The 12,328-nt window shown below is 42.0% G+C and overlaps 1 protein-coding gene across 1 annotated transcript; it reads left to right on the forward strand.

Annotated features, from left to right (window-relative positions):
- Positions 1–93: 93 nt before the first annotated feature.
- LOC111234756 (WD repeat-containing protein 47-like) lies at positions 94–8,931 on the forward strand. Its single transcript, XM_022762975.1, has 16 exons — positions 94–251; positions 542–625; positions 1,241–1,325; positions 1,860–2,168; positions 2,500–2,939; positions 3,832–3,896; positions 4,259–4,317; positions 4,888–5,060; positions 5,148–5,405; positions 5,721–5,796; positions 6,036–6,193; positions 6,575–6,744; positions 6,877–7,047; positions 7,294–7,425; positions 7,885–8,103; positions 8,496–8,931. Exons 1-16 carry the CDS (start codon positions 94–96, stop codon positions 8,636–8,638), a joined length of 2,700 nt encoding a protein of 899 aa, XP_022618696.1. The 3' UTR covers positions 8,639–8,931.
- Positions 8,932–12,328: the final 3,397 nt, after the last annotated feature.

A 12,328-nucleotide genomic window follows, 5' to 3' on the forward strand; every position in this document is an offset into this window, starting at 1 on the left:
AGAAATCTTTTTTTTTTTTTTGATGCGACTTGCCATCAACGTGACTTTCTACGACTCTCTCTCTCTATAAGCTGCCATCACAGATTTGTAATCATGACGGCAGAGGAGACAATCAACATCAAGGAGGCAGAGGTGATCAAGCTGATCCTGGATTTCCTCAACTCCAGGAAGCTGCACATTAGCATGCTGGCCTTAGAGAAGGAGAGCGGTGTCATTAATGGACTGTACTCTGACGACATGCTCTTCCTCAGGTATGACAGTACAACAGACTCATGTGACACTCAGGAGAAGATCAGAGTTGGCTGAAAGGATTGATTAGACTTTACATTTGTAGGGGGCATAGCTGAGTTTTAGTCAGGATGTGGATTTATACTCATCTCAATATCCCAAGTTGCACTTTTCCACCATTTTGTTTTATTGTGTTGCATAAATTCGTATTTTCATGGTTGACTGCGGCATTTTGACTCACAAAATAGTATCACTGAGATGGGAAAAGGGATTGCAGATGATTTCTTAACTGTCCGTGGGCTGCTTTCAACAGGCAACTGATTCTGGACGGCCAATGGGAGGAGGTGATGCAGTTCATTCAACCCCTGGAAGGAATGGACAAGTTTGACAAGAAAAGGTGAGAGACATAATGTGGGGGATTATTCTAACCTGATTTCTAAAAAGTTTTTTTTCTATGTAATGACTTTACATCAATCTTTTACTGACAATAGCTGTCACAAGTGTGACAGAGTTTAGGGAGTGGCAGTAATTTAAGTATGTTTTTGATTTATTGTTGAGTTGTTATGAGGAGAGCAGGAGACCTAACTGAAACTCAGCTTTTTGAGTTAGAATTGTCAGATTCCTGCTGCTGAAATTATTAATTTCAGTACAATCACACTGCTTGTTTGCATGTGTTTCCAATACAGTATTAAGTACAGTATTGATGACATTTTCCTTCACTGGTGAGTGGGTAAGAGTTGCCAGTGAAGTGGAGACTGGTAGCCTCAGGAACTAAATTAGGTCAACTCCCAGTACTGTACTGGCACGATTCCATCATATCACTGGTAGCCTCTCTTTCTCAGCAACCACCAAAGAGATTTTTAAACTCAGTTGTCCTACCTAATGAAATAACAAGTTTATCAAAACAAACAATTTAATCCAAGAAATGTCACCAGAAGGTTAATCAATTCATTTACTACAAAATATATTTCTTAATACTGAGATTTATGTTTATGTTTATTTATGTTTCCAGGTTCCGCTACATCATTCTGAAGCAGAAGTTTTTGGAAGCTCTGTGTGTAAATAACGCCATGTCTGCAGCTGAAGATCCTCAAAATGTATGTATATATTCAGTTTGCTCAGTGGTCAGCAATAAGCCTCTGATTGAACTGGATATGAATAAACTGTATATGAATAATTGGAAAACAGTGCTGATGACCTTAAACTTGAATGATCCCAGAGAGAAATTGGTCTTCCTACTGAGAGATACATAGAAGTCATCCATACAACATCTCGCTTGAAGACATACTGTTTAAAGGACAGTATTTCTAACCTCTCTGACAAATTGGTCGAGTGTTTTATAATGTTAGCTTCTATAGTCTTCCAGTTTTCCACAGTTTTAAAAGTTGCCATATTTACTACAAAATGACTTGTATGAAAAACCATGTTACCATCAGACATCTACTTTTTGCAGAGTAAAAAAAGCTTCTGAAACCATAACACTATCATGGAGCATGTACACTCTCCACTTAAATTCAGTTAAATATAACAATACCAGTGGGATTCTACAAAAACAGACCTCACACTCTGAAAAAGCATAATCACAGTCACGTACTGACACATCCTCTGTAATGTTTTTTTTCCATCTACAGCTGGAGCTCACCATGCAAGAGGCCGTCAAGTGCCTCCACAGTTTGGAGGAGTTCTGTCCGACCAAGGAGGACTACAGCAAGCTGTGTCTCCTCCTCACCCTCCCTCGCCTCACCCACCATGCAGAGTTCAAAGACTGGAATCCAAGCACGGCACGTGTCCATTGCTTCGAGGAGGCTTGTGCTATGGTGGCTGAGTTCATCCCTGCGGACAGGAAGCTGAGTGAGGCAGGCTTCAGGGCGAGCGGGAACCGCCTCTTTCAACTGCTCATTAAAGGGATTCTTTATGAGTGCTGTGTGGAGTTCTGTCAGGTAATATCACCCCCAAACATTGAAAGTGTTACAAGGAAACCCTTGTCAGTGTTGATGTTGCAATAAAAATTTAATGGACCTAATCGTTTCTCTCAAAACCTGTAGAGATATAATGGAAGGGTAACCTTACAGTAACATTTCCTGCTACAAATCCTCATTTGGTTTTAAGTGCCAACATCTAATATAAAGTCAAATTCCTATGAGATCTCATTCGAATCGTAGAAAGTTACAGGACAAGTTTTAAAATTTGTGATTGCAATCTTGCATTCACTTCAAATTCACAATTTCAGCCTTGGTCCCTGGTTTTAACAACACTGTGTCTGTTTTCTAGAGCAAAGCAACTGGGGAGGAAATCACAGAGGGTGAGGTGTTGCTTGGCGTGGACTTGCTCTGCGGGAACGGCTGTGATGAACTGGATTTGTCATTGCTATCCTGGCTGCAGAACCTCTCTCCAGGTGCCTTCTCATGCGCCTTCCAGCAAAAGGTCCTCAACATCCACGTGGACCGGCTGGTGAAGCCCAGCAAGGCGGGCCATGCGGACCTCCTGACTCCATTAATGAACCGTCTGTCTCCCTGCCCTACCTCGCCCTTCCACCAGAGGCCTCATTCAGCCGACACCTACATGTCCAGATCTCTCAATCCGGCTCTGGACGGCCTGTCCCACGGTCTGGCAGCGCAGGACAAGAGAGGCATGGAGGCGAACTCGAAGTCTGCTCTCAGTCGGAGTCTTGTTGAGAATAATGTGCATCAGCAGGATGATTCACCTGAGAGGTAAGCTGGAGCCAGCCTGGGACAAATGGTTTGTGGTGTTAATTAGAAGTGCTTGGAGTAATGGATGGGTGGAGTTTAACTCAACATTTGTCTGCAGTGACAATAGCTTTATTTTTTTCTCTCCAAAAGCTTTTTTACTGAGCTGTCTTCCTTAGCTTGTGCATTTGCAGCCTTAGGCCTTAAACCCAGTGGTACATCTTGTTGTATGGCACAATGTGTAGCTCTATTAATCCCATTAGCCCTACTACGGTCATCTCCCACAGTGCTGCACAGAGCAGCTGAGTGTTGATGGATGCAATATAATCTAAAGCCTTCACTTGATGACTTATAATTTAAAATCTTAGAAAGAACCTCCTGTTCTTTCTAAGTACTATTGTTTTTGCAAATAATAAGGCCGGCTGGTGTAGATATCCGTTAGCTCAGTCTCTGAGTATTTAATTTTAAGGAGCTAGACCTGAAATGTTAATACAGATATTCCTCATTCATATTTTAGACTCAAACTAAAAGAGTTTTTCCATTGTGATGTTGTTCTCTTTGGCTCCACCTGCAGGATTGAATTGATGTGCACAACTGGTACAAAGTGAGATCACTACGATCTGTGATCAGTTTGTTATGCCACAATTACAATGAAGTTATTCTTTAAGTTAAAACACATCTAAACATATTTTCCATGTCTAGTTGTATACAAGTGCAGTGACTGACATTTTATCTTGTTTTTGTTGTTTCCTTTCACATTTAACACTTGGTAGCCCACATTTCTACTGTTTCTTTCCTTTTACTACATACAGTATAATCCTTGACTTTTTTTTTTTTTGGCTTGATTTGTATTATTTTACTTTCTACTTCACCTCCAATCAGTTTGATTAAAAGAATTGCTTGTGAACTGACATAGGAAGCACCCACAGAGGCTGGATGGTCCAAACACCACACGAACACCTCTGACCCCTGGAAAAGATGGTGAGCCACCCTGCAGCACAGAAACAAATGAGGTAATAAAAACTTCAGACTATTAGCAGTGCCTTGTTGTATTTGTAGTGATGGTACACGCATTATAGACCTTACATAGACCATAAATCAATGATAACCACAAAGACATTTCATATATGGAGGAGTAGATTGTCTCACCTTTGGTTGCTCAGGCTGAATTGGTTTCATGACTTGTGAAGATTGTAAAAAGAAATAGCTGGGGTTGTCTGTCTGGTCACTCACTCTGTCATTAATCCAGATTCAAGATATTTAGAATAGATTCCCCCTGAACCCATGGGCCCCCTTGCCTCCATACCCCGCTCTTCCTCATAAATCCTTCCCCAATTCTCTAGCACACCTGTCCAAGGGACACTCACACCCTGCTGACCCTGTCTCAGTGAAGGGGCTGGAGGTCATGGACACTGAAGGCAGATAATCTGCTTTGATGTGCGGTCACACTCGAGATGGCCCGCAGCTTCCATCATCGCTCATCTTTATGCATCCCAGGTCCCATCTAGAGGAGCAAAGTAGCTTGAGATTGGATTTTTTTGTGTGTGTGTGTGTGTGTGTGTGTGTGTGTGTGTGTGTGTGTGTGTGCGTATGTGTGTGCGTATGTGTGTGCGTATGTGTGTGCGTATGTGTGTGCGCATGTGAGTGAGAGAGAGAATATACTGTAGACCCTTTGGATATGATGAGGTCCTTGAAAAGTTTTTATGGGATGGATGATGGAGGACGAGGCCCTGGGAGCTTAAAAGTTGTCAGTACTAGCTGTTAGTAGAGAGTTTGTGTGTGTGTGTGTGTGTGTGTGTGTGTGTGTGTGTGTGTGTAACCCATTCAGTTAAGATAAATCCTGTCAGAATATCGCTCTACATAATATTGTTTTACAGCTTCTGCTACAACAAGCCTTACAGTGTGTTCATTTTTTCCATGCTGGCTCACTGTGGGCATGCGTGTGTGTGTGTGTGTGTGTGTGTTTGTCTAGCGTTGTGACTCCACCGAGCACATACAGGAATTTTACAGGCAGCGTCTCCGTGTGCAGCAACATCTGGAACAGAAGCAGCAGCAGAGGCAACTTTACCAGCAGATGCTGCTGGAGGGAGGCGTGAAGCCGCAGGACGGAGCCCAACATAACCTCACTGAGACCTTCCTCAGCAGGTGAGGAAGTCATTACAAGATTCAACATCGGTGGCTTGGTGAATGTAACGCGACCTGAGAGCCTCAAGAGATATCATCTCTGTCTAGATCCATTCAGAAGTTGGAAGAGATGAATGTGGGTATTGACCACAGAGGAGATGAGGCGATCACACATCTGGGCCAGCAGTGGAACGGACTGACAGGGAACAACAGCACATCTAGTCCCAGGACTACCAACACCCGCCACACTCCAGATACAGGGGTGGTGAGGGACAAGCCAAGTGGTGTGAGCAGCAGCACCCCATTAAAGACTGGGGGCCACGGCTTACCTTCCCTCTGTGAGTCTCCAGTTCCTGCCAGTCAAAGGTAAGAGCCTGTCAAAATGTCTGGTTATCAGCCACTACAGAAACACCAACATCATAAGATTAGTCCCATATTGTTACGCAAAAATGAACTCATTTATGTTGATCGAGTATGTAACATTTGCTTCTTGTGTTGCCCTGCAGCTCTTTATATTAAGGTTTCACTAATGATGAAATATAATTTGCATTTGACTCTGATCCCTCTGTGGTAGAGACCCATGAGAAATGCCATGTGTTATATTGTCAGATTTTTTTTTTTTTTTGCAAAAGAAGATAATGGTAAACAATGAATCTATGCATCTCTTTATGTGAATGCCAGTGCTGAGAGGATCAGAGCATCTTGTCCCACGGTGCAAGATGATTCAGGCTGCTCTGCAACACGCAGCACACAAGAGGTAAACCAAACTGCATAGTACAGACCTCAGTCAGTCTCCTTTTTACTTAAACGGTTCTATTTTGCTTGCTTTTCCACTTTATCTGTCTTAGTGTAGTAAGTCCCTAAACATGGTTAAAAATACATTCTAAAATGTCTTTACAGAGATGGCAAGAATGTAATGTAAAGTTTAGGTAAAAATCTGTGATGGCATATCATAGATTATATTTCTAAGGATCATTTTTTTCTGATCTTATACAGCCAGGAAAGTCCAAAACCCAGTTTATTAAAGTCAACCAGCTTGAGGACACGCAGGCAGTACGTGCAGTGGCCTTCCACCCCTCAGGAGCACTCTATGCTGTTGGCTCCAACTCAAAAACCCTGAGAGTCTGTGCCTACCCAGAAAGCCTGTCCACCAGGTAGGAGCTATTCACATCTCTATACGATTTCAAACCATGGCACGTTCTTACAACATGATAAATGATGTACTTCCATACTTTATATGTTGTCATGCTGCAGAATGAATTTGGGACCAATCAGATGCATGCCTGAATCTTAACATCTAAAGTGGCTAAAATCTTTGCACAGTAAAGATGGATGTTTCTGACACAATTAAGAATCATTGCTGAATAAATTGTCTGAGCTTGACCAGACGGAAGAGTTTTTGACCAAAGAATGCTGACTGCTGAGAAAACCAGTGTTAAGTCAAAGTATGAGAATACTGGTTGCAGTTAACTCCACTCCATGCCTTCCTGCACACTTGTGAATCCGTCTCTGTTTTATTTTCTCTGCTCGTTCAGTGGTTCTGGTGCAGTTAAGCAGCCGGTTGTGCGCTTCAGGAGGAACAAGCACCATAAGGGCTCAATCTACTGTGTAGCCTGGAGCCACTGTGGACAACTGCTGGCCACCGGCTCCAATGATAAATATGTCAAAGTCCTGCCTTTCAATGCAGACAGCTGCAATGCCACAGGTACCATGTTATGTGTTTTAGTTGTGCTTCTGAAAACACAGAACAAGCAAATACAAGTTGAAGCAGAATAATATAGGGAAGACCTAATGGATCTAACTTTGGATCTAATTTCTTTGCGTCTCTGTGATTCAGGCCCAGACCTGGAGTTCAGCATGCATGATGGCACCATCAGGGACTTGGCCTTCTTGGAGGGCCCTGAGAGTGGAGGATCCATCTTGATCAGTGCCGGAGCTGGAGACTGCAACATCTACACTACTGATTGTCAGAGAGGACAGGGCCTTCATGCTCTGAGTGGACACACTGGTACGTTAAAGAATTTATCCTGAGGGAACACTGGGGGTTTACCAGTTTACAGATATGGTACATCTCATACATAGACATTATTTTCTTTCAAAATTGTTTCCTCATGAGAAACAAATTAACTCTTAGGAACAGTACCATGAAATAGTTGCATTATAACTACTAAACAGGACTTCTAAACACAACAACTCTGTACAAAAAGGTAAGGATGTATCATGTGTTTAAGACTTGACCATTTTGTTTGAACAGGTCACATCCTGACTTTGTTCACATGGGGAGGGTGGATGATCGCCTCTGGCTCGCAGGACAAAACAGTCCGTTTCTGGGACCTGCGGGTGCCCAGCTGTGTCCGTGTGGTAGGCACGACACTGCATGGCTCAGGTGAGTCACATCATGACTAACATTAGAGCAAATCACATGTACCACACTGGCACAGGTTGATAGGGTATCACAGTTAACCCACAATGTTACAATACACCAGTGGCCTTCTAGGCCTTCAGAGAAGGCCAGAAATATCAACATTTTAAATGTTGTATTTAATCTCTATCATTTAATTATTATTATTATTATTTTATAATTATTATCTTCATGAGGATGTGTGAACTTCCTGTTACTTAACATGTTTTCAATTATTAGACACCTCAGATCAGTCTTAGCCAGAGTTTAAGTTATTGTCCGTACACTAAATAAAACACAAATTAGAACATGTAAACATCCAAAGTTTATATTTGCACCCCGAAACTGGATCCTTGTTTGCATGAAAATCTAGCTGTGGCTCTTCAGTGAGATAAACCAGTCTGTGCTTCTTTTAGTTATTTATTACCACTCTGTCTCACACAGGAAGTGCAGTTGCTTCAGTGGCAGTGGATCCCAGCGGCCGCCTGCTGGCCACCGGCCAGGAGGACAGTACCTGTATGTTGTACGACATCAGAGGAGGCCGCATAGTCCAGTCATACCGCCCCCACAGCAGTGACATTCGCTCAGTGCGCTTCTCACCAGGAGCCCATCATCTTCTGACTGGTTCATATGACAACAAGATCATCATCAGTGACCTACAAGGTAGCAGCACCTTCATGGAGAGAGAGAGAGAGAGAGAGAGAGAGAGAGAGAGAGAGAAACAAAAACACACATACTGTACACAATGGGTTAAAAAAAGATAATTTATTTGTATTTTTCTGACTAGAAAATTCAATTTGAAAAGGTTAAACTTACTTGATGCCGATCATTTCGTGATTGAAGAATTTCACCTTTTCCAAGCAGGTTTAGGTTCTATTTTCCGAGCCATGAGAAATGATGCTTTTCAAGTCCCACTTATTGTTGAAAGAACCATATACTTGCAGATATTTGATCATCTGGCCACTGTATTAAGGTGAAGACAGTGGTGACTGTGCTGTCAGTTTCTGGTGATTGCACTGTGTGATGTTTTTTTTTTTCCTTTTCTCTGACCCCAGGGGACCTTACAAAGCCCCTCCCTCAGACAGTGGCAGGGGAACACTGGGACAAGGTGATCCAGTGTAGGTGGCACCCCCATGACCAGACCTTCCTCTCCTCCTCTGCAGACCGAACTGTCGTCCTCTGGGCACCAGGCCCGTGAGAATCCAGATGAAAAACACTGGTTAAGCAACAGCAGCAGCAGCAGCAGCAAGCACAAGTGTCCACATACATCCCAGCATGGGATCCCTTACTGTTGCAGGGTGTATGTACCATATGTGTGTTTATGTGCATACATATGCATACATATTGTGAGTATCAAGATGGTTATATGTTGGTCAGTTTAAAGTTAACTGTGTGAACTGTTGTGTGTGTTTTGTGTGCATATGTGTGTGTGTATATAAATTGCGTGACTGATACTTTTTTCAGGCAGAAACTCCAGTCACTTTAAAAAATGACTGAAGTCTATACTTGGTTGTGAGTGTGTATGTGTGTATGAGTGAATACATCTGTATTGTGAGTATGTGGCAGTGTGGGTGCAAGCAAACATGGCATTCTTGGAGATAGGCATGTGTGTGTATTTGGTTTTGCAGTTTTAGTGTAATTAAAATTAAATTCAATGAAAATAAGAACGTTTTGCAAATGCCATGAGAAAACGAGGATATTTTAGTGTTGCTATTTGGAGTCCATGTGAGGTTAAATACTTCAATATTTACAGTGTGTTTTTGCTTAATACCTTTCTGCTTTTGGCTTTGTAAGTAGAGCATAAAGATTAAATGGCAAAGACGTACTTAGACTATAGAGATGACGCCTTGCATTGAAAGGCATGAGTGAGTTCAGGGCAAGCACACTTTCAAGTTAGTTTAGTTATTTTCTCAAAATGCCAAACTTCATATAAGTCAGCCATAGTCAGCGCTTGGAGGTCACTTTAGATGGGATGTAGTTTAGGGAGCAGTGAGTGACCTTGTGGACAGAGGCCACGTTTGGTTATGCATATCATAATGTGCCTTTTTGTAGAAGTTTTTGGATATGTGGATAAATTAAGAGATTTATTTATTTATTTATTTATTTATTTGCAGCTTTTTCTTATTTGTCCATACGCCTTGTCATGTATAGATTATTCTAATGGCACTGTAATGCAGAAAATGATCACCCACTGGGCAGTTGTGCACACCTGTATAGATTCCCAAAGTGATTTTTCCCCTACATCTCTTATTATTGAGAAAGTGAGAGTAATTCGGGCTTTACACAGATGTTGAGAATACAGTACGTTCAAGTTTGGAATTTCAGTGATGAACATTGTAATTTTTAAACGTGTAAAGTTTCAATTTCAATCTGAAAAGATAAATTGCAAAATAAGAAAAAAAGTACATGTTGGGAATATATTGCAACCAGACAGTCTCAGGATGACAACAGCTCAATGTCTCCTACACAATATGATCAAAGAAATGAGAGAAAATGTCGACAGGCTAAAGCTAAGACAATGGTAATGATGCACTTTAAAGACAGGAACGCTGCTAGACTGCACACAGAGTGAAATGACATATCTGGTCACATTTTTAACTTTTACAAATAAGGGTCTGATTTTATCCTCACTTTTTACTAGGCTTTTACTAAGCACCTACACAGAATAAGCACCTAATGCATGCAAGAGAGAGAAGGGGGTATGGGAGAGAAGGTATGTCATAGCTTACCATGTTATACATCATATTTTACATGATCTGTTGCTCACAGTGGCAAAAACGAGTGTCATTATCTACCTGTGTGGTTTTAAAAGAAAGTTTGTGCACACATGTAATGATGGAATTCCAAAGGGGTCAATGAAATTCAAACTCTTAAAATAAAAATATGGAATAGTGGCTCTCTAATACCACCTGTTGTTCTTGCTTTTGAATAAATAAAGGTATTTTTAAGTTACACTTTGGAGCCATCACACTGTTCTGTAATATGTTGAGTCGTGCGTGTGTGTGTGCGTGTGTTTGTGTTTTATATTTCCACACACGTGTCTCTAGGTGCACATAGGTAGGTAGAAGATGCACACAATGCAAGGTGCACAGTGCACAAATGCTTACTTTCTGCTTTAGGCAATTGCCTATGTTGCCAATGCATAGGGGGACTGCCAGTGCCTGTCCTGCACACTCCAATCGCTGGCGTGGCTAAACTGTGGGGGGTGGGACATGGTCGTGGACTTTGACAGAAAAGAATCTCATGATGCACCTACCATAGGTGCCAGATCTGATCAGCCACTTTTGATAAAACATGGAGAAAAAAATTAGCCAAATAAGAAGAAGTTATGCAGGGTGCAAAGAGATGACACAAGGGCATGAGTTTAGAGAGACCGAGAGGTGATGGAGGAGAGTTGGGGGGGTAAGCGCAGGGAAGAGAGCTAGAGGGGGGGGGTTTACCATCACTCACATGCTGCGCTCGATCATTCCCTCTTTTGTGAGGTGGACAATGAGAGCCAGGGGTTCAGGGCTTAAAAAGGATAGGCACACTGTTACAGCCAGCGACCCTGGAGAGACAGCAGCCAACCCAGAGGTATCAGGAAAAAAAAACTTGGAATTACACTGAATCTGTATTTACTGCACTGCCAGGAAGATAACTACGTGCTCTGAGGCTTTAAAAGGCAAATCAACAAACACCTGTTTTGGGAGACAACAAGAACGGCAAGAAAGGCAAAGAAGAGATGAAAGTGGAGATCTATCTATACTTCTCTTACAGGGGAAATGATCTGCACATCTGACAAACTAGGCCTGAGACCCAGTTGTTCGTGCTATTTATGGTTCAGATCTAAGTTGGATGTGTTTTTGGAATTTGGAGGGTTTTTCACACGCTACATTGAGGAGTACAGGAGTTGAAATTAGTGTATGAAATCACTGGTTTTGCTGGCTGGGTGACAGAGTAACAGTGCTGACAGTTCAGTTGTTCAGTATTGGAAGATTAGTTTGTGGTGCATGGAGGGGAATTAGTGGTGAACAATGGCTCTGAACTGCCGGATAGGCAAGCTTATTGTCTTCCAGCGGTTTGGGTCAAGTGCTTTGCTGGCTATGAGCAATTTGACAGCGTTTTGAAGAATGGCTCGGTTACTTGTGTCCGCTTTGTTTTAAAAATGCTTCATGAGGATCATCTGTTAATGTTTTTTTTTTAAACAAAAACCTCTTCAAACAGTCATGAGCTTTCTTTTGGTGGTGGTCGTCTTGTTTTAAAGAAATTAGCTGTAGAAAAGATCTTATAAATGTAATGTGTTTTCTGAAACTTCATTGAGCACTTTCATGTGAACATGGCTACTACAGGAAGGCTACAGGTTTGCTTATGTCATGTGGAGCGTCTTCCATCATAAATATTTGGTTGGTTTAGGATTGTAGCACATTCAGGTAGTTTAATATTGCAAGTTCTGGAATGTAATGACCCGTCAAATCTGAAACAACAGAACAGTCTGATTAGCAGAGGAGGATGGAGGTGCACTGCTATGCGTAACTGGCACAGAAACTTGACCTATGTTATCTTGAACAGTGGTGATATACAGTATAATAATGGCTAACATGCTTGATGCACACATGCAGTATTACAGCTGCATGCATCTTGGGAGTCCACACCAGAGAGAACTTTGAAAACCAATGACAGCCATTTGGCTTGATGAACAAAATATAATGTCTCTAAAACAGGTTGGGAATTTTCAGTTGACAATGACAGTTTCCACGGATGATAACACTCAGTAACTGCTGTTGGAACTGTGAGTAATTCATTGAGTATGAGCTCTAAATGATGCACCTTTTCCCACCACTCTGCTTCTCTTCCCCACAAACAGTTGCTGAATGTTTAGGAGAACTGTGGTTCCCCCGGCTTCTCCACG

This window comes from Seriola dumerili, unplaced genomic scaffold, assembly GCF_002260705.1.
Source record: "Seriola dumerili isolate Sdu_G_001 unplaced genomic scaffold, Sdu_1.0 BDQW01000002.1, whole genome shotgun sequence".
Classification (NCBI taxonomy): domain Eukaryota; kingdom Metazoa; phylum Chordata; class Actinopteri; order Carangiformes; family Carangidae; genus Seriola; species Seriola dumerili.

Bases quoted from the DNA above. Each gene is read 5' to 3' on its own strand.
- LOC111234756 (XM_022762975.1), top strand. From the start codon at position 94: ATGACGGCAGAGGAGACAATCAACATCAAGGAGGCAGAGGTGATCAAG. The intron at 4,318-4,887 runs GTCATGGACACT...GTGTTTGTCTAG, and splicing joins TCTCAGTGAAGGGGCTGGAG to CGTTGTGACTCCACCGAGCA. The intron at 6,194-6,574 runs GTAGGAGCTATT...CTGCTCGTTCAG, and splicing joins CCAGAAAGCCTGTCCACCAG to TGGTTCTGGTGCAGTTAAGC.